Here is a 26348-nt window from a genome sequence, read left to right as displayed (position 1 = left end):
TGAGGGGAGTCTTACTGGGAGAGTGTTGTTGAGCTCCCTGTGACTACATGAAGCCAACCAGTTCCTCCTGTGTTCATCTTGTGTTCTTTCTGCCCCACTGCCCTGTGCTGCCCAGCTCATCCTGCCTGTCTATCTGTCTGTCTGTGGTTGCTTTCTGGATGGCCAAGTGTTTCCATTTGTCCATCCCTCCCTGGCCCAGGGCTCCTGGGCTGCCCCTCAGGTGTCAAAAAGCAGATCTGTTCATCCTTTTCAGCAGGCTCCTAGTGAACCCCCATCTACTCCTACTTGCTTCAGCGGGGCCTGCCAGCAACAGCCTGTGTTTCTGGCACTGAGAAAGAGCTGGGACCATCTGTTTCTGCTCTCTGCAGTTACTGCAGATCTATTTGTGAGCTGACAGAGCAGCCTCCTGACAGGATCTTGTGAAGAAAGGGGACAGCTCCTTTCCTTGTGTCAGGTAGCAGTAGTTGCTGTTACCCTGATGGATTTGCTTGTGCTGCACCTTAGACAGAAAAGGCAAAAATGGTGCCTCATTGCCTTGTTGTGTTTGCACAGAGTGCATGGGGTCTCGTGTTTGTTCTTTAGCAGTTAGTATTCATATCATATAAGAGAGTGAGACAGAGGCAGCCTTTCCTCCTCTCTGCAGGTGAGCATCTTCTTTTCCTCTTGGTGTCCATTCACAACAGGGATGGTGAGGAAGTGGTTAAAAGATGACTTCTAGGGGTCATCTCAGGAGGAGATAATTTATTTATTTATCATATTTGCTTACACTTCTGCCCTTACAGACGTCCTGGTGTGAAGGCTGGCCCACCCCATGTGATCTATATTGGTGTTTTGCTAGTCTTACCAACCTTGTTTTTTCCTAGCAAGTGACCTAAATTTCTCCTTTTCTGTGGTGTAAGCTCATTACCAATTATCCCATTTACCATGGCAACAGAGAACAAATTATTCCTTTCCTCTGTACAACAGCTTTTTTTGTATTTGAAAACTTCCTCTCTCCCCTTCACATCCTTCACCAGTAAAGATTAAGTCACTCTATTTCCTTCAGCCTGTGGGGTAGGTTGTTTTCCAGCCCTTGCTTTCCTCTGTCCACTTTTCAATTGCTGTGTGTTTCCTCAGAAGGGCAGTGCCCAGACAGGGCTGCAGTTATTCCAGCTGAAGTTTTTATCAGCATGGGTGGACTATGAGATTTCTGTCGTTATCTGTCAGGCTTACCCCAGCACGTGTATCCCACTATTGTGTTTGCAATGGCCTGATATTAACTCCTGGTTTTCCCCAGTCCTTGTGTGCACTGCTGGGCTTATCTCCCTGCTTGCAAAGTGTTCTCCTGGATGCAGGAGTGACAGAAAGCCCAGCTTCAGACCAAGAAATCAGGCAGCACGTGCTGACCCGTTCTCTTGATCCCTTCAGTGAGGCTGAGTGCTGTTACTCCTGACACCTGTGGCCCTGGGTATGAGGGCAGCCTGGCCTGCTGGGAGGGGTGAGCATCTTTCCCTCACCCATGGACACAGAGAGGGCATCACGCCGGGAAAAATCACTTTTAATGTTGATATCCCCGTTGCGTTGAGCCTCTACAAAAACTACTGACTGGTCTGTCCCACCCCCAGGTCTTGGTGCGAGCCTCCCTCACAGCGGCAGGCGTGTGTGGAGAGGAGGATGGTCCAATGCAGCATGGAGAGCCCCCTCCCCAGCGAGGGGGCTGCACTGGAGGTGAGCGGGGCTCCTTGCCCTGAGCCTGGCAGGGCTTCGGGAGGGCTGGGCCGTGTCCATGGTCAGCGTGAGCGAGGCGCTGCAAGCGGGCGTGTCACCGGGCACGGCACCAACGTGTGCTGGGGCCCCGAGCTGCTGTGGCACCCCCAAAGAGCACATTCTCCTCCTGCTGGAGACCACATCTTGCAGCACCGGCACTGCGGGGCTCCGGGCCTCGCTGGGATGGGGATGGTAAGTGATGTTAAAGGGCAGTTCTGGCTTGGGCTGCCCCTCCCTGCACTGCTTGCAGGGATGCCTTCACAGACACTTTTTCACCTTTCCTTTTTCCACCTCTTCCTTGACACCAGATGCTACCAGGGAGTGGCTCGCAAGGGCAAGGGCCCTCGGACTCCAGCTAGCTGGTGCAGGCTGCCTGCGTGGTTCAGCCCTGTGGGGTCCATCCTTTCTTGCCTGGGGATGGGGCTCTGCACAGATCCTGCAGGGAGGGGCGGCACGAGCGGGCGGACAGGCAGTGAGCGAGTGCAGACCTCCTGCTGTTGGGCGTGAGCCTCGGCAGGAGACCCCCATGCTGCAGACCTGCAAGACACAACACAGCCTGGTGCAGGTGGCCAGAGCCTGCCCCCTCTGACTGCTGCTGCTCAGGCCTGCAGCCCCTTTCCTAGCCAAGCTCAGGTGTGAACTGGTGCCGACAGTGAAAACATGAGCCAAGCTCTCACTCGTCTCTGACATCCAGTCTGCTGTTGAGAGCAGATCCTGCTCCATATCCCTTGATCCTGCTCCAGCCCCCATCAACACACACACCTCCATGGGCTCCAGACCACCCCATTTGGCTTTGCTGCGTGAAACTTATTTTACACCATTTAAACTGAGTGACCTCTCACTTGCTGGGAAAGGAATGTTGCACCAAGAGGCAGGGTCCTACCTCCAGTCTGCATGGGCCTCCAGCACTGTGCTCTGGCCACGCTGCTGCTCAGGTGATCAATGGGGCGAGATTGGAGCTTTCCTCTGGAGACTTCTCACCTTCTGACGATGTCCGCTGCTTGCGCCCACCTGCAGCAGCAACGGTGCTCAGGGCAGGGGTGCATAGGGCTGGGCCAGGACCTAGTGGCTGGCTCTGCCTGAGCTAGTCCTAGGTGCCATTTTGCCTTCTGCTGAGGTACTGACAGGGAGCTGGGTTGTCCCCTGTTCCACACCAGCCCCATGCAGGGCGTCCCCAGGACAGGAAGAGCTGACAGAGGCAGCGAGGTGCTGAGGCAGAGCTGTCCCCGGGGTGTGCCGTGCTTGGGTCAGTTACTCACTGAGGGATCTCAGCAGCCTCTTGCCCAGCGCCTCCTCAGAGCTGCTCGGCGATGAGCTGGTCCCGGCCTCTCGCCCTGGGGACTCTGCTTCCAGGATGGTCCCGCAGCACTCACTGTCTGCAAAAGCCCAGCATGGCTGCAGCACCTCAGGGCACCGTGGCCTCGCCAGCCCCGGGCTCAGGTGTGTGTGCCCCCCGGCCAGACTCACTCTGCCGCTTGCTGTTCTCCTCGTTGTCAGCCAGCTCCTCCTGGATGAAGGGGATGCCCTCCATGCGCAGGAACACTGACTCGCTGGGACTGCGCAGCCCCTCCGAGCGGCTGCCTGCAGGGACACGGGCACGGAGCTGCTGTGCCCTGGGGCAGGACGCGGCAGCATGCCAGCCATGGCAGCAGGTCCTGCTGCCTAGAGCCCCCAGGACACGAGCACAAGGCAATGAGGAATTACATGCTGCACACTGGCAGCTGTGTGGACGTGCAGGCATCCACAGGTGTGTGTGTGTGTGCAAATGCCTGCACTGTATGCGAGCCCCACTCCATGTGTAGCTGCATCCCAGGGGTGGTGTGTGCGTCGTGCCAGAGGGCCCCACCACAGACCCCCCCAGGGGACATGCAGCGCTGGCCTGTGGCAGGGAAGGAATGCTGTTGGGTGACTCACACATGATGTTGTTCCTCTCATTCAGGAGGGTGGCAGGGTCCTCCTTGGGTGTCTGTGGGGTTCCCCGCGCAGTCGAGGCCTTGGTTGAGTCCCTGTCGAAGGCCTCCATGTCAGGGGACTGCGGCGAGCTGTCCATGCGGCTGGCCACCAGCGCGTTGTGGTACTGCTGCCGGGTCACCTGGCACACACACGTGCACCCAGCTCAGTGGGCACCGGGCCCACCGTCACCCCTTGGAGACTTGGTGGCTCCAAACCTCCAGCAGGAGTAAGTGCAAGACTCCTCAGCACCTGCTGGGCACCCACCAGGCTCCTGGGGCACAATGGGGCACAAGGGCACCTGGACAGGGGTGGGCAGGGTGGGACAGTCCCTGCCAGCCCTGGCCATACCTTGACGAACTGCACGTCGCAGAGGATGTGCACGGAGTAGTCGGGTGTGTAGATGTTGTTGCTGCTGCTGTGGAGCTGCGTGCTGCTGCCTCCATAGTCCTCCCGGTTGGGGGACTCGGAGCGGTTGAGGCCGCTGCAGCGCGACGGTGACCTGTTCACTGCAGGAGGGGACAGCAGGGACAGGCACACACTCACACGTGCTGCTGCTTGGCTTCCCAGTGCTGGTGCAGTCACCTCCAGGGGCTGTTCCCCAGGACACGGGGCTGGCAGGGGCCCTGCAGCCTGCCCTGCTCACTGCAGGCTGGTGTGTGCAGTGCCATGCCAGCCCCACACAAACCAGAGGCACTGGGCAGGACTCTGGCCCGGGGCCAGCACAGCAGAGGTTAGGGCTGCTGCCTGGCTGTCACTGACAGCCCTCCTGTTAATGCCGGCCTTCTGCACCACATTTGGCACAACTTCTCCTGGTTGCAGCTTGGCAGCCTGTGAGTATTTGCTTAACTTGTCTCAAGGGCATGCTCCTGTTCACCCCAACTATGACAGATCAGGAGGAGAGGCTGCCATGTCAAGCTGGTCTGTCACTCACATTGACTGATGGCCTCTGACACACAGCGTGGCCTCTGACACATGGCATGATGGATTTTGTCTATTCAGTGATTTATTAGGGAACAAAGGCAGCTTGTTCCTTGCATAGGTGACGTCGTGCTGACTTTGCTCTGCTGCTAGAATGCCTTTTATTACCCGGATCAGCAGAAAGCCAGGGGGGCAGGGCAGCAGGCATGCAGGGCTGCAGGTCACTGTCACCAAAAGCAGCAAGCCAAAACCCCAAGAGCTAAGTGCAGGAAATTACAGGAAGTGTACACCAAAGAAAGCCCAAGCCCATGGCTTCCCCTTGTCCCCATCCCATTCTTGCAGGGATTTGTATCATACTGGGGAGGCTGTGGCAGGACTGCTGACCCCAGTGTGCCACCAACCAGTGAGGGGTTGCCCGGGTGCCATGGGTACTGCCCAGCATGCAGGGAGGAGGATGGGCTGGGACACTGTGGACAGATGCTGGAAGGAGCCTGTCACATGCAGAAGCCCCTGGCCAAAGCCATGCCCTGTTACCTGGAGAGCCAGCCAGGGAGTCCCCTCTGCTGAAGGCGAAAGTACGGGACACTGAGACAGGCACTGCAGAGACATGGAGGGAGGGAAGGAGGGGACCCAGGGGAAAGGTGGGGGATGGAGGTGAGGGTGGGATACAAACCAAGAGGAAGAAGAATAAAAATCATGTGCCAGCAGTCCTGGCCTGAGCTCCTATTGCTGTCTACAGCATCCCTTCCCACCCCTTTTACAGCCTCCTGCTTCTGCTCTGGAGAGGGGAACAGGGCCACGGGCAGGAACACAGTCTTGGAACTTGTTTATCAGCAGATTGCTCTGGGACAAGGTAAGGGGAGGTGAAGCTGGCAGAGGGCATCTGCTCCTGCCAGGTCTGTCTGCAGAGCCACACAACTTCCTGGAGCCCTGGCGTGGGTAGAAAGCATCTTTCCCCCATGAGCTAAGTGCTGGCACTTGGTTCTAGCCCTTTACCAGCCATTGCCAGGACAGGGGACTTTGTGGTCAGCTTATGCCACCTGGGAAATGGGTGCAAGCTAAACCACTGCACTTGGTGTCTGGGATGCCTCTGTGTGTGCAGGCACACGGCAAAGAAGGAACATGATCTGCAAAAGTTGCTGCCGCAGCCCCACAGCTGCAGGCAGGGGCTGACAGAAGCTCTTCACGGTGATGCAGAGCAAAGGGATTCATGTCAGGCTGCCTGCAGTTCCTTGCAAGGTCCTGGGTCTGAACAACCTTTGGGTGATGCCAGGAAGAGCCACCCACTGGGGCTGATCCTTGCAGGAGCTGCAAGAAGCCAAGACTGTGCACCTGGGGCTGCCTGACCCATTGCCACAGAGAAGGTAAATCATAGACACTCACTTTCCATGTTTTATTGCCATGGGTTACAGCAGCAATGACAATTTCTAGGGCAGGCCATTCCCCCTACTGGTGATTGCTGCCCTGGACAGTGTTTCTGGGCCATGCCACAGGGGATGGGGGAGCACAGAGACACCAACACACAGGGTCAGTGATGCACTCCTCAACACTTGCCAGTCTCTGCTTTCACCACTGCCATTGCCCACCTCGAAAGCAGAGGGAGATGTGAGCCTGCTGGCTGCCAGCCCCTACTCCAGCCATTGCCATGATCCCCCAGCTGCCAGCCCTCCTGCCCTGCCTCCACAGCACAGCTGCAGCACTCTAGGAACTATCTGCTGCCTGTGTGGTTAATGTTTAAAAATTGCTTCAAATGTAAAACCCCCAGGAAATTTGCCCTGCAGTCCCCTTTTCTAATCTCCCTGCTGCTCTCCCAGGAATTCCTGTTCCATGTCCTCCCCCGAATCAAAAAGTTCTGCAAATAAAAAAGACATCAGCAAGAAGCACTGCTGGAATGACCTTGTCCTGATGGGAGCAAAGGATGAGTTGATAACCACTAGCATTGACTCTGTGCTCCCAATGCCTGACCCTCCCACACAGCACTAATGCCAAAGATCAGCTGCAGATAAAACAATTGCATAATAACAGTTAATTGATAACAACCTATTAAATGCTCTAGGCTGCTGTCTGAATTCTCAGCTGTGATACTCTACTCACAGTCCTTTCCTTCAAGGAGCAAAGAGGATGCCAGCCTCCCCCAAAAGGGAGATGCCCTGTCACCTCCCAGCCTGCCTCCTTGCTGGCCAGGGGTGTGCCACAGCTCTGTCCCCCGCAGGCAGGAATGGCTGCACGGCAGAAAACACCTGCTGGCAGTGTCATGGGGAGCACGGGGAGCCAAGGAGCCCTGAGCAGCACCGTCCCAGCAGGCGGCACTGCAGACATGCACGGCTGCTCTGACACAGCTCCCACTGCTGCCCTGCTGGCCCCAGGCAGCGCTCACTGCCTGAGCCCCACTGGGCCCGGGAGGACTCTGACCCAGGACACGGGACACTGGGACATCGAGCAGCACTCTGGCAGAAAGTGGCCATTTCACCGTTTCCTCTGTCCAAACCTGGACACAGGGCGAAGCAGCAATGTGCACTGAGGGGTTAATCCATCAGTCCAGAGCCAGCCTTTTGCAGGAGGCAGAGCAAGGAGCAGGAAATAGGTGAACTCTAGAGCTGCAGAAAGACTGGGACCCACCAGAGTGAGCCACCTGCCCCAAGAGACTGCCCCTGTTCTCTTGATGGCATTCCTCTTTACATCTCCCTAAAGAACGCATTTAGTAGGTGCCTGTTTTGATTAGGCAGGTAGAGCATCTCAGCTCACCATCAGCACTGCAGATCTGACTGCAGCATCTGGGGTTTGATGAGGGATGTGATGGACTGGGAGTGAGCAGCACCTCAACCTGCTCCTGAGCCTCACGGGACCAAACCTTTGTAGGGTTATAGCAAAGAAGGGGGTACGTCTCAGTCTCCCCTAGTCAGAGCTCCCTCTCAACTCTTGCAAAAAGGGGATCTGCTTCTTAACCCATCAGCTCTTCAGGCAGGGAATCTATTGGCACTCGGCTAATTTCCCACCACCACATGAAATAGCTCACAGGTAAATCAGCCATCTCTGCAATTCCCAAGTAGCCCAATGTGGGCCCTCTGTTCAGGTTGCGCCCTGGGCCTCAGGAAGGCAAATGAGTCTAGAGGTCTTACGCTGAGACCTAGAATGAGTATAACACCCACCTGTGGGCACTGCCCCTTGCAGCACCAGCCATGCTGGGACCCACCAGCAGAGAGCCAGCATATGGTAGAAACTTCAGGAGTACATCAAAGGTACCTCAAAGGGACCTCCAAGTCACTCTGTGGGGTCTTTGCTGCATCAGCCCCTCAGCATGTTGTTTCTCTGTCTACCTCAGCACAGTCTGAGCTGTTTTGCATGGGGAGAAAAGCCATAGCCCCTCCAGCCAGCCAGTGCTGCAGAGAGGTTTTAGGGCCTCAGCCTGTCCCAAAATACTTACATAGGAAGGAGGATCCTGCCAGGCTTCCCATTTTTCGCACATCGTTTTCTGAAACAACAGTTGGAGGTGTGGGAACAGCAGAGGAAGGGCTCCTGCCCCACAACCCAAAGCAGGGCCACCCCACCCCATGGCCAGCCCCTTCTCCTGGCACCAGCTGGTTTAGCCTCCATGGATGCTGCTGAACCAAAGGCAGGGCCAGAGGGAGCCCACAGAGGCCTCACCTGAGGAGACAACAGCCATGATGGCAGGGACACCATAGTAGGTGAAGGCCCCATTCTCAAAGCGCAGTCCTTCCTTGCCGACCTCCACCTGCACCTTCCCCTGGAAGGAGGAGGAAAACCCTCTCAGACAAGCTCCCCGTGCTCCTGACCCATCCAGGGCTGCTGTCCCACACAAGAGAACGGGCATCTTTGCTATTAGAAGCAGCCCAGAACACGGTGGCAAGGAGAAAGCAGGGCCAGGCCTGCCCCGCTCTGCTCGCTGCTGCCCCAGCACCTGCAGGATGAGCACGAAGTAGTCGACAGGACGGTTGCGCTGGTAGAGGTAATGCTCTGCTGCCTTCTTGTTCTTCCGGTCGAACTTGAGCTCCTGGATGACATTGGGGTGTTTCAGGAGCCGCAGCAGGATCTTCTCAGAGAGGTAGGGGGACTTGAAAGGCTCCACTTCTAGAGGGGAGGCAACACACACATGCTGTGCTCAGCAGGCCCAGGACTGCCAGAACCCCTCATCTCTGAGCTGCACGGCCCTGCTCCTGCAGCCTAAGCACCCACTGCCAACAGGGGAGACAAATGCAGACCTGCTCTGTGGGGCAGTGGAATGTCCAGGCTGTAGGTCCAGTGGGTGGAAATTGCTCAGTGGGGGGGAGTCTGACCCAGGGATGGCTTAGGGATGCCCTGTGGGGCTGGTGCTGCAGGGCCTGCACAAGAGCAAGTGTACCTGTTGCCATGAACCGATGGGTGGCCAGGAGAAGCTGCGGGGAGATCTTCACCTTCATCTCACTCTCTGAGAGCCTGAAGATGGAGAAATCCTGGGGCTTGCGTCCCCGGTGGGGAACCCGCTCCTTCTTCCGGTTGTCAGCTGCAGGCAGAGCAGAGCAGAGAAGAGCAGGCACTGACAAAGCTGCTGCAGCTGCAGGGCCCCATGGCACATGCACACACACAGGGACAGGCACGTCTGGCGGCACCCTATGGCAGGGCTGCTGAGGAGCAGCAGATGGAGCAGTGGGGTGCATAAAACCTGCTGTGCATGCAGCCTTGGGAGCAGCTGCCGGGGCAGGGAGCAGGACTGTAAACCACACAGGACTGTAAACCTGGGCTCTCCAGGCTGGATGCATCACCCAGAGTTGCAAATGAGCTTGGGAACCACCCATGTCATGCTCAGCACAGATGTTCCTAGGTCAGGCCCTGCCCAGCCACCTGCTGCTGATGCTGGTACTTCTCTATCTTGAGCATCCAAGACAGAGACCCTTGACCAGCATCTCTCCATCATTCTTGTCTTTCCCATCACGACAGCAAATCACTCTGGGGAAGAACCACAATTTGCTCTGGCCTGTTTCCTACCCACATCTGTGTGTCTGTGCAGGCTCCCACCCTGGCTCCTGCAACCGCAGTAGCTGCTCTGGGACACTAACTGTAGAGATCTGTCTCATCCAGGATCTCGGACTTGATGATCTCCTCGATGACATCCTCCAGGGTGACAATGCCCATCACCTCGTAGAATGGGTCTCCTTCCCCTTCGTTGTTCACCCGCTGCACGATGGCCAGGTGGGACTTTCCTGCAGGGGAAAAGCAGAGTGGCATTGAGACACTTGACCTGGTGATCCTGAGAGGGATGCCCAGCATGGTGGGCAAGCAGGTGGGCAGGGTTTGGTGGGAGGCGCAGATCACAGCAGACACTGTCACCCAAACCCACCCACGTGTGCTAGCCCACGGAGAAGGGCTGGACATGCAGCCCAGCCTAACAGGACAGCTGCTGTCCAGACTGGTTTGTACATGTAGGCTCTTCTTGGGGTCCACCTTCCCTCTTCACCCAGGCTGTGAGTCACTCTGTTCAGCTCTTTGAAAGCCTCCTGTGCAGGAATGAAGTGTACATGACACCATCTTTTCCTTATCCTCAGCTTCATTGACATGAAACTCTTAGCAGAGCAATGAGACAATGTTCTCCAACACAGAAATGTGAATGTGTCCTTGGCTCTACTGATTTCCCATATCCTCCTGGTGTTTCTTATTCTGTTGCTAATTATCTTATTAAATTGCCAGGAACAGCTCCCCCTCATCTTTCTATCCATCACTGTGTAGACCGATACTGAGGTTTTTCATAAAATATGGGCAAAGCCTCCATCTCCTTGAAACAGCAGCTGGTTTTTATGCAGAAACATGAATGTTTGTTTGCAGCTTTCAGCCCAGCTCCTGCAGAACTCTTGGGTGAACCATCTGGATGCAGACACTGAACACTTTTCAACCCATCAGCTTGCACCTGAAATTCTTCTCCAATTCCTGCCCTTAACAGCATTTTCTCTATGTTACCTTAAATAAACAGAGTGAGTCCAGGACCTTCAGCTGCAATGATGTTGACTCCTGCTCAGAAGTCCCAGTCTTCCTGGATCACAGTTTCAGCTTCCTCACTTGTCCCTTGTAAGCTGGCAGCTCTGCTGACACATTCTCAAGTTTCTCAGTTTTGGCATACTTGAAACATTTCTATTTGTTTTTGCATATCCAGCTCTCTGTAAGCTGTTTTGACTTTTTCAACCTCTCCCTTTCTTTACTGGCTGCTCTGATTTATGATCCTGCTCAGCATCTCGACCAGAACTCGACTTCCAAGCCACAAACAATTTCTGGGTTTCCAGCTCCAACATGTTCCTGGACCTGCCAATGAACAGCACTGGGTTTCTTGCTGCCTGTGCGGCTCCCACACTGACCACCAGCACACACACAGATTCTGAACCTCTAGTTTTACTTAAAAGCACCCTCATTGGCACCACAGCCAAAAACTTCTGCTCCTTCTGTTTGATCTGCATCCCTGGGGTCTCCTGTTGCAATGCCTGCAGTGACCTCAGGGAAGCTGCTAGCACCTGAATTCCAAGCTGCAGTGAGCTCTGGGAAGCTGCTAACACCTTATTTCCCCCTGGGCTCACAGCTGAGCTCCTTCAGCAGCAATGGTCACCCAAACCAGGGAAAGGTCCTCTCTGCCATGCAGCTGCCTCTACATCCACTTCTCCCATAAACCCATCCCAGCCAGCTCTCCTGCTGCTCCTGACAGGGGATGTGAACAGCATCCATGCATGAAGATGTGACAGGGTGGGCTCCTGCCGGGTGCACAGCTCCTTCCCTGCCCTCCCAGCTCTCTTCCCTGCAGAGGTGCAGGGACAAGCACACCCAGAGCAGCCTGGCAGCCCCACAAACACGGCTTGCTGGGGATCATGTAACCTTCAAATAACCCTGCCCTGGATTTGGGATGAGCAGACGACATTTCTCAGCTTAAGATCAGCACTATACATTTCTCACAGCAAATCTTGGGCATTTTCCACAGTATAAATTCCCTCCTCCTCATACCAAGGTTTTATTGCAAGATTTCAGAGAGCAGCTCGCTGCCTCCCACGCCTACAGATTTAGAAATGAGAACATAACATTGCAGCAAGTAGCACTGAGATTTACTTAAAAAAACCCCAAATCAATAGCCCCAGGGCACTGAAAATTCAGCATGTTCTTTAGACTGGGCTATTTCACTCCTTTCATACATAGGTTTGTGCATCTTTTCTGCTCATAAAGCAACACAGCACTAGAAAGAAAAAAGCAGAGGAGTTGGCTGCAAGACAGCAGCGACAGCTACATTTCATCTTAGCAAAGTCCAGCTTTTGCAAAGGTCTCCTTTGCCAAACTCTGCTCCCAAACACTGGGGCCATCTGGTCTCCTACAAGTCCTTGGGTGAGCGAGGAGGGGGAAAAAGTTATTTCTTTTGGCTGAGAGCTTGTTGTTAATGACATTTACATGCAACCCAAAACCACCAAGCCCTTACAAAAAGCTTAGGTGCTACTTAAAGGCAGTCAGAGAGTGATGGAGGCAATTCTTTTTTTGGCCAAACACCTACATTGACACTGCAATTTACACTAGAAATGTGATTCAAGCTCCATGTTCATGTAGCTGCAAATGAGATTATTTAGAAATAACCCAGCACCATTAACCTGGAAGGGGACCCATGGCTTCACTGCACTGGGGGCAGAGCCAGTAGGGCTGTTGGAGCACTCCAGAGTTCTTTATTTTCACAGAAAATAAACACTTGTGTTCACACTCCAAACTCCCAGGTTCATGTTTCCAGGCTAATATCCACATTAGAAATGGAGCAGGTACCCAACAATGGAAAATTGTTGCAGTTCAGTGTGGTTGCTGCTGCCCATACCAGGAGAGCTGATCCCAGTCCATGCCTGGCCAGTGGTGTCCATGTCACAAAAAGCCCTGAATGCCAGCCAGTCCTGGTCCTTTAAGTGAGTGCTACTCACAGCTGCTCCCCTCTGGGAGAGGGCTGACATGCTCCCATTTCCCACCCGAGGGACATGAGATGATTCCCAAAGTTGTGTCCCACCCCCCTGGCCCGACTGGGTCCTGTATCTCCTCCCATCAGCTTTTCAACAGACCCCTTAAATTTCGGTGTGGGGTTTGCAGGTGCCTTGGCTGTATGGCCATGGCTTGTTCCCTCCTGGGCAGTGCTGCCAAGCTCAGCTAGATCCCTCTGCCCAGCCCCGGGAGCTGCTGCACTTGCAGGGGAGGAAAAACAGTGGCCTTTGGAGCATGTACAAGGGCAGAATCTGGGCAATGAGGTGCAAGCAATGTCTAAGGGAGGGTGGCATAGGGACAGACCTGGGGACATCAGAGGGGTCATATTTGCCTCTGCTGCCATTATCCAGCAGGTCAGCCTCAGTGGGAGCACAGAGGGGGTAAATAATTTAAACAAACACCCAAACTTGACCTAAAACACCTTTAAGATCTGTAAAACTGATTCCAAAACCCGTGCTATTGTAACCACTGCTCGATAGCTCAAATGAGATGAATTATAAGGGTGAGCTGCTTCCCCACTAGCAAGCTGTCACACGTAAACTTTACAGGGCTATTGCTGATGCAGGAAAGCACAGTGGAACACTTGAGCATCAAAGCCTTGGTTTGGCAAATGCTAGAACAAATGGGCAATTAACTTTCCTTGTGCAAGCAGCTCCACCGGCCTCCGCAGGACTGCTCTGGCACAGGAAGTCTATAGGTGATTAAGTGTCTGCTCAGCATGGGATACAACTGCACTAAATTCTTTATGAGCTACATGAAATCTGCTCTTTTCAAACAACAGCTTCAGTGGAAAGTTAATGCCTCAAAATGCTAAATTACAGAGCTAATATAAACAGCTGAGAGCTTCCAGATGGAACAAGCATCTGAACAGCTATCCAAAGCTTTCATGCCCATTTTTAGGAGCCTTGATTTTCATAGGCACCTAAATGACCTTGGGCTCATAGATCCACCTCCAAGCATCTTCCCCAATGAGGGAACGGGGTCTGAACACATGGAAATGCCTTGATTTCTGGGAAAGAAAGTGCTGTTGGGTTCAATTATAGCCCAGACTACTTCTTTATCATTTTTTATATAGGTACCCTGCCAGAGGAATGTTAAAGATGTTTTAGTCTTGTCTCTTGCTCCACAGGATGAACATCCTGAGCATGAAATTAATTTTCATAAATTTTACAGTAAGATATGAAGCTGTTATTAGGAGATCAAAGGTGCAGGCACAGACCTGTGCCTGAACCATTTGCAGCTACAAAATGGAAGGAAAAAAAAAAGAAGAGTAATTTTTAAATAAGGTTGATTTGTGAAACAACCATGATGTAACTGAAATCTATTTTCTGTGTGCTTTTCTTCAGAGCTCTTCACAGGGGCTGCCAGCATCTCCATGCTGTCTTGCTGACCTGCACCTGAAGAAAGTGGGGACCCTGATTTGAGCACCTTGGACTGGCAATGTGTGTGAGTGGGATCCTGTGTTACCACCACTCTGCACCTTGGGCAAAAGCACACCTTGTGTCTAGAGGAAATGCACATCTAAGCAGGGGGGAAACAACCAAGAGGGCTGCAGGGTCCCACAGCTCTACAGGAATAAGAGCTATGTAAAGGAAAAACTGTAAATCCTAACCTAACCCAGACCCTTCCCAGAGACAAAAACTTCACCTGCTTACATCTGTTTGTAGACTCACTCATAATCTCTTTTTTTGCTTTTCCTAATCCTAAGGAAAGCTGTAAAAAAGATGGAATATTTGGAATAGCTGATCTATTACCATTGCAGATCAGAAAGGTAAGGAGAAGATTAGAGGGGACACAGAACCTCATCTTCCATTTGTAGTGCAGCAGGATCCTGACCTCCTGGGTACCCAAGAGCTCAGCATGAAGGTGCCTTTGACAGCTATGAAGAGGGAATTGGGTGGCAGGGTTCCCTCTCCCCCAAGGACTTGGCTCTCTTCTTGCTTTGCTGAATGCTTGCCCAGAGCAGGCCTGATCCTGGGATTATTGGGGTGTGGTAGAGCAGTCCAGGGCTTACACAGCAAGATTTAGCACAGTTTAGTGGGAAATGCACAGTAACGTTTCAGGCAGAATTGCAGCATGAGACACTGAGACCATTTTTTGTCTATCAGCAGCTCCCTTGCTCTCAGCCTGGCAATCACATTCCAGGGGAGGTGTAGGTGATAGTTCCCAGGAAAAACTGGCTCCTTAACCCATACAACTGCCTTGGGAGGGCATTGCTTCAGCTCATCAAGGTGCCCAGCAGAGTGACTAAAGCACTTGCAGAAATCTCTTGAAGGCTGAGTTAAATTTGAAGCAACACTGTGTGCTTACAGTGCCTGCGGGATCAGAGGAATGGTACAAAAAGCATCTGAAATGGTACTGACCCCAATTCCTGGCAGATGTAAGCACCTTCTCCAGGTACATCCAATTTGCAGAAGTCTAATAGAGGCTGTGGAGCATTTTGAAATGGAAAGACAGACCCTAGGGCAGAGCTGTCCTCCACAGGACAGGCTGTTTTCCCTGCTAAGCCTGAAATTTGGGGTTTGGAGAATTTATTTTTAGTAACTCTTAAAAGATGCCAAGCCACAGAAAGCTAATTTGAGTTGCAGCTCAGCCTCTGTCCTGCTGCAGGAAAATGAACATTAAGAGCAATTTTCTGCTGTTCCTCTGACAGAGGAAAGTTACTTGCTGAAAGGTGCCAGTGCTGTACATGGACCCCTCCGGGAAATCAGTCAACAAAACCCATAAACAACTTGAGGAAGGGACAAGACTGTGACTTGCCAGAGGCACTGCAAAACAAGGAGGTGGACCTCACAGAAGAGGTTTCCAGGAGCAGTTACGTCACTGGACTGGAGCTGCAAATTGTATTGCTTGGTTATTTTCAAGAAAGGAGGAGAAACAGATTGTATCACCCACAACATTTCACACTGAATAAATGCAGAAAGCCCTCCTCATAGCTCCACATTCCCTAGGTAAAGTTTGTCCTACAGAAAGCTCATCTGCCTCCCAACTTAGCTGTAGCTTGCTAAATATGGTGCAATTATTTTTTGGTGTATTAGGTATTTTTTCCTGGGAGCCCAGAATAAAGCCAGGTACTCCAAGGTGTACCAATACAAATTGCCAAGAGATTGTCTCCCAATTTTTTCAATCCTTCGGTATTTTCATCTTCTTTCACCAGGCTGCAGGTGGTAAAATTACTGTACTGGTATGTATTTTCTTATTTCTGGTGAAGAGGGGACACATTTTGTCTAGGGTCCTTCACTTAACACTTCTCAGTTAATGCTGCAAAACAATATATGCCTTCTATAAAAGACTGTCTAGTTTCTTTGAAAAGATGGCAAATTGGGTGTCCAGCTCTCAGTATTTCTGAGTTCTTTTTGCTGAGAAGATGAAGTCAAAATCATATTGCAGCATAAGTATTTCCTTCCTTCAGCTGAACCTGTCTCATGCTGCTGTAATATTGTTTTTCTGCATGGATTTTGCAGCTGCCCTCCTTATTTGGGCTGTGGATTGAAGTCTACACTATTCTCTTGCAGGCCAGACTGCCCCTCTGGTGCTGTTTGGAGTCTTCTCTGGGGTTTTCCCAGTTCCCATTGGGACCCCCAATTTAACCACCTCTCTGCAGGAATCAGTACTGAAAGAGAAATCTAACAATGGCTGCAGCAGCAGGGTTGTGAAAAGGCAGAGGTGAAGAGTTTGACCAGTTCTGCTGCGATGGAGCAGGGACCAGGCTTTGCTAACCAGGAGCTCACAGCTCTTGGGCACCATAACCACACTGGGCCAGGGCTCCCTGGGTGCCACTGTGTGTGTGCTACTATTTAATACAATTTAAATGTTAAATTAAATGGAAAGCTGATGCTACAGGTCTGTGGAAGGCAATCCCTTCCACACAAGGTCCTGCTGGGGGACAGGCAGTTTGTGACACATCTAATTGTGGATTAAAATCAAGCTAAACACCAATGCAGCAATGAACTGCACTCAAACGAGGTTAGTGTGAGCATACCTAGAAACAAATGAAGGAAAGCTTCCCCTCCAACCCTGCTACAGAAGACCAAAGAGGAAAAAAGGCTGATTATCTTCATAGCTGGGACAGAACAGCAAGAGAAAAGAAATGCCTCAGGTAAACAAGGATAATAGTGAGATATTGGTGAGTAGGAGACAGAAAATGAAAGTGCTGTCAGAGGTGTGAGGAAGAATCCAAAAGCACTGTGTTTAATAATCCCTTGACATTTTCAGTAAGAAAGAACAAATGTTTGTGTACTGTGGCAAGGAGCTCTGGCAGTGAAATTTTGTTACATATACATTATGCAAAAAAATGACAGTATGGGTATAGTGGATGTGGCAGAACATTAATCATTAGTGAAACACATCAGAAGTACACGTGGCTATCCAAAGAAGAAGGATATAAAATGTTATAGGAATTTTGTGTAAACATTATAATAACAAAAAGAAATAAAAGATACAAAAATTGTTTGAGTTAATAATGAGAAAAGGAAAGAAAAACTGGCTTTTCTAAAGGCTTGTGAGGGACATAAGGACCTGGAGGTGGTTGTTAATGCCCATCCTTACCAGAGACCTTAATTTCCTAGAAAGAGGCTGGGCTTTATCAGTGGGAGGCTTTGCTGTCCTGCAGGCACCTTGGATGTGTGAAGTGATGAATGCCTTCATTAAACACTCACTGAGCCAACAAGCAATCAGCCTACTTTCTAATTAGTGAAGGTGTCTCAGAAGACCTGGCCATGAAAAGCAACCTTGATTGGATCAAACTTGAAGATACTTCACCATAATTCAAATGGACACACCAAAGGACACAGTGATAAAGATTCTTAATTACAAACGGGAAATCTTTATTTTAGAAATTAAATAGTCAAGTGAACAGGGCTGATGCAGCAGTGGATGGGGCTGAAGGCAGCTGGGAGCTAAAATCTGTCACAATGTGGGAGCCAGCATGAGAACCTGCATTTGGAACTGGAAAAATACAGTTTAGGAGGGCTCAGGGCTGGGCTGGGCTGGGGGGTAACTGTTTGCAAATTCAGGGTGCTGGGGGTGACCAAATGCCTACAAATAGAAGAAAGATGAATCAGAAGAAAACATCAATTCTTGGGAAGAAGAACAGTTGGGGGAAGAGCTGGAATTGCTAAACCCCATGCAGAGTTAGATATGAAGACCAAAAGCAAGGCTTTTCAGCCATGTAGTTTAGAAAAGACAAGGAGAAGTGAGGTGGCAACAGATAAAGGGTTTAGGCACAGCTCTAAATAGGGGCTGTAGCAAAACACCCCAGAAGGCCACAGTGGCAGACAGATACAAAGGAGGAAGAACCTGAAATGATATGCCAAGAGTTTAAAGGAGCAATGTTAAAGAAGGATGGATAATCTTCATCGGAGATGAAGACCAGCATATGAGAGTGCAGGGCAGGTAGCAAGGTTTGTTACCATACCCACGAGCTCACAGAGCAGCACACACCAAACAGCTCTGTTTAAGGAGGGCACAGAGGACAGCAAGAAAAGGACAGGGAACCATGCAACCACAGGCCCATTTTTATAGGTCTATTGACCCATAGGGTGCCATGCTGGAGAAGAAATTTGGAAGGGGAAGTGTATCAAAGTAAATCAGATAAATTGCAGGGAAGCCTCATCAAGGGAGAGGGTGCCAAAATCATGTGACATCTCTAGACAAGAAAGAGGTAGAAGAGACCTCAGGTGAACTTCAGTGCTATTGCAGGAAGACACAGCTAGGAAGGAACTGTGAAGCACATAAGGCATTAGGAAGAAAAGAGACAGCTGGCATGGGGGGAAGGGGGCGGGCATGGACTACTGCAGCTCACCAAGGTTGAACCCAGAGAACAATGCCAATGCTTTTGCTAACAGTCTCGTTCAAAAACCAGGAAATTTCTGATTTTCTCTCTTGGGAGTCTCCAGTCCTGCTGAGGGGCAGAGAGAGCAGGTGGTGGCACACAGAACTCCTCTGCCTGTGATCCTGGGTGTTGCGGGAACACAGCCGAACATCTCCGGAGAAGATGCTGACCTGCATGTATCTGATGAGCACATTCCTGGCACACTGAGAAACGTCCTGCCCTCTCCTCCTCCCACCTCCACAAACAAGCAGGAGATGATTCACAGAGAGGCTTTCTCTGTCTCTGGAGTGGGCCAGGCTGGCCCTTCTCATCTGACCAGCTGAGCCTGCGGCAGAGCGGCGCCAGCAGCCTGGAGCCCAGCGCTGCCCTCCCGCATTACATAATGCAGCTGCCACTGCTGCAGCCATTCCTGGGCTCACTCACCACAGCATGACGTAGTGAGTAGCACGCGGCAAAACACAGCTCCCAGGGGGAGAGAAAAACACATGCTGTGCGTATTCTCAAGGTATGCTTAATGAAATACAGCTCTCAGCATCTCTCGGGCTGCTGGCAGCTGCTGCATTATGAATGCTGTCACAGCTGCAAAAAAAGCACAGCTCTTTCTAAGGGCTTAATCTTTTCTTCTTTCTTTAAACCACTTGCATAGAAACACTTTATAGACCTCCTTCTCATTGCCAAGATGAAAATGTGAAAGCTAAGGCATGAGAAGCAATTTCCTGTGATAAACTCCCTTGTACAGAACAGAGCAGCGAATGCTGTCTGGGCAATGGTGCAAGGCAGGGGCCATGCCCGTGCTGCCAGGCCATTGCTGCCATCAGCCTCTGGGTGACAGGCTCACCTGCTGAGCCTGTGAGGCCAAAGGCTCTTAAGTGTTCATAACATTAGAGGGACATCAAGGGCTGCTGGCCCTCAATGCACCGGGGCTCTTCCACCAGGCGACACCAGGGTCATCGACACACCAGCACATGCAGGGACCGACTCCCCCCAGCATCCCTGGTACCTGCCACATCCTGCCAGGAGGCCATGCAGGGCTGCCCGTGGAGGCTGCTGACCTGGAAACCACTGGGGGTGCAGAGGGGTGCAGGGGAAGCCCGGGGGGTGCGGAGAGTGGCCCGGCGACCTCACCCTTCTTGAACTCCTCGAGCAGCGTGTCGAGGCGTGTGTCATTGAAGACGCAGTGGAGCGGGCGGCGGTAGAAGCGGGTGACAGTCTGCAGGGGAGTGCAGTCATCAGGGTCGACAAAGGCCAGGTCTTTGACAAAGAGCAGGTCGACAATGTTGTCGCGCCGGTCACCCTCATAGACTGGAATGCGTGTGTAGCCAGATCGGAGGATTTCAGAGACGGTGGCGAAGTCCAGCACAGCATCGGCCCGGAGCATGAAGCAGTCGGCCAGCGGTGTCAGCACATCCTCCACCACCTTGGTGCGTAGCTCCAGCGCGCCCTGCACCATGGCCAGCTCCTCCCGCACCAGGTCGCCGTGGGGGCCCGCGGCGCGCAGCGTCTCCAGCAGCCGCTCCCGCGTAGAGAAGACGCTGAGCTCCTGCCGCAGCGCCCAGTCCAGCAACCGGCTGAGCGGGTAGCACAGGGGGAAGGCGGCCAGCATCAGCAGCCGGGTGAGACAGAGCGTGCGGGAGGCGATGGCCAGCCCGTGCCGCGAGCACACCGAATAGGGCAGCACCTCGCCGCCCAGGAACACGGCGGCGGTGCACAGCAGCACCGGCAGCCAGGGCGCTCCCCGCGGCCCGCCGGCCGCCGCCGCCGGCCCGCCGCCGGGCAGGGAGGCGCAGAGCCAGCCGGCCAGGGCCGCGTTGGCCCCCGCCTGCCCCAGCAGCAGCGTGCACAGCAGGTAGGTGCCGCCGCCGCCGCGCACCGCCTGCACCCGCCGCGCCTGCTCCCGCTCGGCGGCCGAGCCGCTGTTGCGCAGGACGCGGAGCTCCAGCGGGTCCAGCGAGAGCAGCGAGAGGCGCAGCCCGCTGAACAGCGCCGACAGCCCCAGCAGCAGCAGGGCGCCCAGCGCCCGCAGCCAGCCCGCCTCGGGCAGCGGCAGCAGCCAAGTGCCCAGCGGCGGGGCGGCCGGCCGCACCCGCAGCAAGAAGCCGCCGGCCGCGCCGTGGTGCGCCCAGGCCCGCCCGTCCCAGGCGCACAGCGAGAAGAGCCGCCCGCCCGGCGCCGCCGCCGCCTCGCCCTTGCGCGGCTCCCGCACCCGCACCTCGGCCAGCGCCGAGCCCGCCGCGCCGCCCGAGCGCAGCGGCCCCACCACCTCCACGTCCGAGGCCCAGGCGCTGCGCTCCCGGCACCGCTCCGCCGGGCCCCGCGCCGCCGTGCTCCCCGCCGCCGCCTCCTCGATGAAGACCAGCCGCGGCTCCCGCTCCCCCGCCGGCCCGCGGCTGCCGTTGCCCTCGGGCTGCGGCTGGAAGTAGAGGCGCAGGAGGAAGCGGCTGCCCTCCGCCGCCTGCACCGCGCCGCCCTCCAGAGACACCCGGCCCGGCGTCGTGTCCTCGGGCCGCAGCCCCAGCAGCCAGGCGGCCCCGGCCGGCGGCCGCGGCGACAGCGAGAAGAAGAGCAGCAGCACGGCGCCCCGGCTCCGGCCCCAGCTACCGCCGCCGCTGCCGCCGCGGCCCGGGCCCGCCGCCGCCGCCATGCCGCTGTGCCGGCCCCGGGACTGCAGCGGGGAGCCGGCACGGCACTGCACGGCGCGGCGGCACACGTGGGCCGGGGGGCGGGCGGCCGCCGCGCCACGTGCGACCAGAAGCCGGCCTGCGGCGCCCCGGCGGGAGGGGCCGGCGGAGCGGGGCCGCCAACCGGGACCGCCAACCGGGACGCTATGCAGGGACCCAGGAGTTCGCCAGCCCGCGCCGAGCGGGAGCATCCCCGCGGCGGGCGGCACCGCGCGCTCTCCCCGCACCGGGTGAGATGCTGGCCGATCCACGGCGGAGCACACCGGCAGTGATACGGGGCAGGGCCAAGCGCTGGCAGCCAGAGTGGGCTGCGAGCTCTGCTCCAGCCCCGCGGCCGCGCTGGCTCCCGCTGCCATCCCAGGTACCCTGCCTGGGGCTGCGGAGCGGGGGCTGCGCCTCCCCTGCGCTGCGCGGTCGGGGTTTGCTGAGGGGCTTCTGCCAGCACTCTCTGGAGCTGGAATTTGCATTCAGCCTCCCTCTGTTATCTGTCAAGGCCCTACTCTTCAGCTTTTCAGTTCAGATTAATTTCCCTTCTTCCCGTGGGAGTGGTTTGATTTTTTTGTTTGCTTGGGATTTTTTAATGGAGGGTGAGTAGTCGTTAGATTTGCAGTCTTTCTAGGAAACAAATGTACCACACTGTAGCTACATTTATTCTCGTGTCTAGACGTGATGGGGAATGTTGCTAGGGTTTATTAGCTTCAGAAGTATGTGCTCAAGAATGGACTTAGGGGACTCCTTAAACTTTTGTGTCTTCCCTGGACCAACATTCACGACAAATTTGAAAGGAGGCTGGAGAACTGGAAAGCAGTTGCTTACAACTGCAACAGGCTCAGTAGTGGCAAAGCAATAAGCTAGAAAATGTCATGGAGGCAAAGGAAGTGCCCGAAAAATTCTGATTATTCACTCATTATTGCTTCCATGAAAATAGGTCACTTTATGTGTCAGTATGTCAGCAGGCAGACAGGCATGAAAAGCGACCAGGGGGATCTGTGCTCCTTTCTGTGTTACGAGAGACTCTTCTCTCTGTCTCTCTGGGGGAGGCAGCTATTTTTAATTTTTTTTCAAATGTGATGGATTCACTGGGTGTTCACAGGGTCTTCGTGCTGCTTCACAAACTCTTGCTGATCGTCCACTTTCTAACTCCCCTTTAGTATCACTCGGGAAATATTACCTGGTGCTCTACCTGGGCATGATTGATGAAGGAGCCACCTGGTAACAGACTTGTGCAGACCTTGCCCCAGGTTATGCTGCCTGAGGGACAGATCTCATAAGCTGCCCTAAGCAGTACCAGAGTGACTCTGGACCAGCACAGCCTGGTCCTGTTCTGCCATCCTGTCTGCAAGGTGGGGGCATGAGCACATGGTTGCTCTTTCTTTATGAGGACCTTGTGGTAACTACTGTCTGAGATCATCCCATGTTTTAGCAATGGCAGGCTGTCATCAGCCCTGAATTTCTCACAGACTTCTTGGTGCTAGAATATTGTAAAGGGTTTTCTGCATCACTGCCATTGTGTTTTGTATTACTGTTTGGGAGCTATGTACCCATGCCACTAATTACTCATGTTTATTAACTTGCAAGTTAGATTCCTGAAAGGTTTTCTAGTGATAAGTTTCTAGGTATAGGGACTGAAGACTGTGAATTACAGATGTGTTTTTCTAGTTAATTAAGTATTTGGAGGGTATTCTTGTCCAGAGTACCCTTGTCACTAGAAATCCCTGCACAGCAGTCTGGAAACCACTGATCCAGCCTGGAACATGTGGCAAGAAAAACACGGCACTGCAGGAGAAGGAACCACAAGGTGGCAGTCTCTCGCCGCACTTTAACGGGCAAAATAAAGATCTGGCCCAAAAAAAAAAAAAAAAAACCCCCCCCAAAAAAAAAAAAAAAAAACAGAAAAAAGAAAAAAAAAAGAAAAAAATCGCGGACAGTAACTGTGTAAAGCTGAAGAGGCGGTTAGGTTAGTCGCATCTTGTACCTTCCAGAGCCACAGCAACGTTGATTTTGATGCTGGATTTTCTCTTCCAAACGCTTTTCCCTTTAGTATGAAAATCCCAGTCTCGAGGAGCTGGATCTGTAGGCTACTCTTTGCTGGCTTTTCATCCTTTGCCCCCAAATAGGCAGCAGATGTTGCTTGTTAGATTGCTAACTACCGGCGCTGCTTGCGTGCCTGCAGGCAGAGCTACTGTGTGCTTGGAGAGAGTTTCCTCCTGCACTGGAGGCACTGTCTGGTTCAGGGCATTGCTAGCCTCGTGTTATACTAATGTACAATATAATGGTTGCTCTGACATGCCTCAAGGGCAGCAAAATCACCCGGGTGTTAGGGCTAGGCAGTGACCTGCAGGCTGAGAGTGTGTTTGGTCTTGAGGGGACTGCAAAGCCATAGTGGTAGTGGCTATACCCAGAAAAAGATGTGGCCAGAGAGGGGAAAACCTCAGAAGGGAAATAATGCTCAGTTTAAGGTAGAGCCCCTCTGGTCCTGCAGTATCAAACACCATCTGTTGCTATGAGCTCCATCTCGATCAGGACATAGTTGTGTTCTTGCCAGATGTTAGCTTACATGTGCTACATGTAAAAGTAAACTGGTGTGAAAGCTGTGGTCAGATGTGCTTTCAGTAGGATTTGCCCTGCATAAGTGACGACGTGCTAGCCAGCCTCTTGCTGAGAGGATGCACTCCAGAAGTTGCAGGTGTGTGGTTGGAGTGTGTTCAATGAGTCAAGATAGGAAATATCTTCCAAAGCTCCAAATAAGACAAAACAAACTCAGCTTTAGCACATGCTCAATTGATTGAGTCTTTGGCAAAGTATGACATGAATTTGCAGTGTTCTCACTGAGGCCTGTCCTGGCTGTGTCCTACCTGCTGAGTCCTTCAGCAAGCACAGCATAGCTGTCCTTCTTATGCTGAATCCTGCTTCTTTTACTGTTCTTCCCAAACTCTTCAGTTAGGAATGACAACCTGATTCCCACTCATGAGCACTGTTCAGGTTCTGCTGTACACTGTATCTGCCACCACTGAGATCCCTCTTGTGTCACAGCCTGCAATATCCACAAACCTGCCCGTGGTGACTTCTCTAGTCACGGCTGTCCTCTTCCAGCTCTGGCTGTTCAGGTCCAGACAGGACCTGGAGGAAGGGGGAAGCTGGACATGGGGAGTTTCCTAAAGTCGTTTTGCATCACCTTAAGGTCTGAAATAGGAGTCTGGCAGGCTGTGGGTTGCAATTCACTTCCTTCCTGGTTGATGGGAGCCCAGGGGCTCTGCTGTCCGCTGGTCCTTTAGAAAAGGGCCAGGAGCCACCAGGGACTCCTAGTGGGGATAGAAATGTTAGCAATCCAAATCGTGATGGGAAACAGAAGGAGTAAAAACAAAAAAAAAAAAAAAACAAAAAAAAAAAAAAAAAGAAAACCAGATTTTTTTTTTCTCCCCAGAAAGCAGGAGGAAATCTAGCAAGGACAAGGCTGGCTTCTCCTGGAACATGTGTGCAATCTGATTGTCACTAATGCTCTGTAGCCAGCTTAGAGAAGATGCTTTGCCTAAGTAAGTGAAATAAGCACTGTGATGTGGGATATATGTTAACTTCAGAAGCAGAAGGAATAAGACCCCAGGCAAGAGAGCTTCAAACAATGTCTTTTTTTTTCCCTCTCCTTTTTCCATCTCTAAGTCTGTAGTGTTCAATTAACCCTCTTTCTCTATCCTGGCCATGATGGCTGCAGCTTTGCAAGACTTCACCCAGCCTCCTGGATGATGATGTGTTAAGCACTTGGTTTGTGATAACCAGTTTTCTCCTGAAATGATACCAAAAATCTGCTGTTTTGATTTAAACTGTTTTCCAAGCATTTTGGTTAGTAACAAAAGACAGTCCATTCCAAGAGAATCTAGCTTGAGGAAGCCATGAAATTTAATTCATCTTTGCAACTTAAATATATAATCAGTGACATATGGTAATAGTAAATACAGGGGGAAATGTCATTGTTTCAGTCAAATTTCTGCATTCAGTCAAAACCTAATAGTTGTAACATCAAACTGTATTTTCCATTGAACAGGAAATAAAGCATCATATTTTCAAAGAAAATAGACATGCAATTGCATGCCTATTATATTGCTTATATAGCTTTATTTTTAGCTTTCTCAACTGTTGCTGTTCTAAAGGACCAACAGAAGGGGAACTGTGGAGGGAGAGGATACAAGGCAATACCCAGTTGTCCGTGGTAGAAAGGACAAAGATGTCTGTGCTGTGAATAAATGCACCTTCCCTACAGGGCAATAAGGTTCTGTGCCTGGGTTAGGGACTCTGCACCTCACCCCTCACTTCTGCTGACATGCCAGCCCTTAAACGATGCTGAGGTGAGGATGAGTTCTTGGAAAGGCTCTGGAATTTATGCAGAAAGAACATTGCTTTTTCTGAGCAATGGAAGCAGAGTATTTGGTTTAAAGTCCATCTGGCATCAGCCTGAGACTCCTCCCTCCATGAGTACAGGTCACTGATGTACTGCTGGCCTTTCCCCCTCATTCAGTGGTGCTCTCTCCTGAGATTCTGAATTTTGTGGTTCCTTATGGGCATTTAACTTTATTTCTACTTCATCCATTTGTCTGTTTTTCAGGCATGACCCATAGTTTTCTCCTCTTACTGTCTACCCTTGAGTTTCATGTGCTGCTTTTGATTTCTCTAATGCACACCAACAGTTTACAGCTTTGACATGGCTGATTTGTCTGTCTTTGTCTGTAGCAGGGCCATGCTCAGGTGTCTGGATACAGCTGGTGACAGAGAGCTTATTTGCCCTATGCAAATAAATACATAGCAGACAGGGGTTTACAATTTTATCATTACCTGAAATATTCCAATTCTTTTCTGTCTCTCTCACCCCAGCAGCTTCTCTGATTTGAGAGCATTTTGGCTGCTGTTCCTTCCCCTGAGCTCCATCTCCTCGTTGATTTCTGCACACAGTTCCTTCCTCTTTTTCATAATTGACTCGTTTGCTCCTCCAGCCTTGCACTTCATCCATCTTCTTACTTCCCCTCTCTGATCTAATTCTCATGTCCGCTTCCTCCATTTTTTTCTGCTGGAATGTAAAGCATCCCTCCAGAAAAATAGAAGGTCTCTGTCAACTTTTACCATCCCCCTCATATTCCCTCTCCCTTCACCTCTATCATCTCCCCCAGATGGTGGGACAAATACTCGCTTGCATTCATTCTCAGGCTTGTAAAATTGTCATATTCACTTCTCTTTCTTTTTCACGTGATGATGTGAAA

The 26348-nt window shown here is 52.4% G+C and overlaps 1 protein-coding gene across 1 annotated transcript; it reads right to left on the bottom strand.

Annotated features, from left to right (window-relative positions):
• Window positions 1-726: 726 nt before the first annotated feature.
• Window positions 727-21065, bottom strand: CNNM1 (cyclin and CBS domain divalent metal cation transport mediator 1). Its single transcript, XM_059477127.1, has 13 exons — window positions 19550-21065; window positions 9672-9815; window positions 8978-9118; window positions 8537-8706; window positions 8263-8362; window positions 8042-8089; window positions 5152-5214; window positions 4048-4205; window positions 3661-3838; window positions 3214-3327; window positions 3006-3122; window positions 2630-2757; window positions 727-2283 (listed from the first exon to the last, which is right to left on the bottom strand). Exons 1-12 carry the CDS (start codon window positions 21063-21065, stop codon window positions 2678-2680), a joined length of 2829 nt encoding a protein of 942 aa, XP_059333110.1. The 3' UTR covers window positions 727-2283; window positions 2630-2677.
• Between the last annotated feature and the right edge of the window lie 5283 nt (window positions 21066-26348).

The sequence above is a fragment of the Ammospiza nelsoni genome, chromosome 8 (genome assembly GCF_027579445.1).
Source record: "Ammospiza nelsoni isolate bAmmNel1 chromosome 8, bAmmNel1.pri, whole genome shotgun sequence".
Taxonomy (NCBI): Eukaryota; Metazoa; Chordata; class Aves; order Passeriformes; family Passerellidae; genus Ammospiza; species Ammospiza nelsoni.
The sequence above is the reverse complement of the archived record's forward strand: the minus strand, read 5'-3'. Positions and strand labels throughout refer to the sequence as shown.

Bases quoted from the DNA above. Each gene is read 5' to 3' on its own strand.
- CNNM1 (XM_059477127.1), bottom strand. From the start codon at position 21,065: ATGGCGGCGGCGGCGGGCCCGGGCCGCGGCGGCAGCGGCGGCGGTAGC. The intron at 9,816-19,549 runs GTGAGGTCGCCG...TTTCCCCTGCAG, and splicing joins GCTCGAGGAGTTCAAGAAGG to GAAAGTCCCACCTGGCCATC. The intron at 5,215-8,041 runs GTAAGTATTTTG...ATGTCTCTGCAG, and splicing joins GGCAGGATCCTCCTTCCTAT to TGCCTGTCTCAGTGTCCCGT.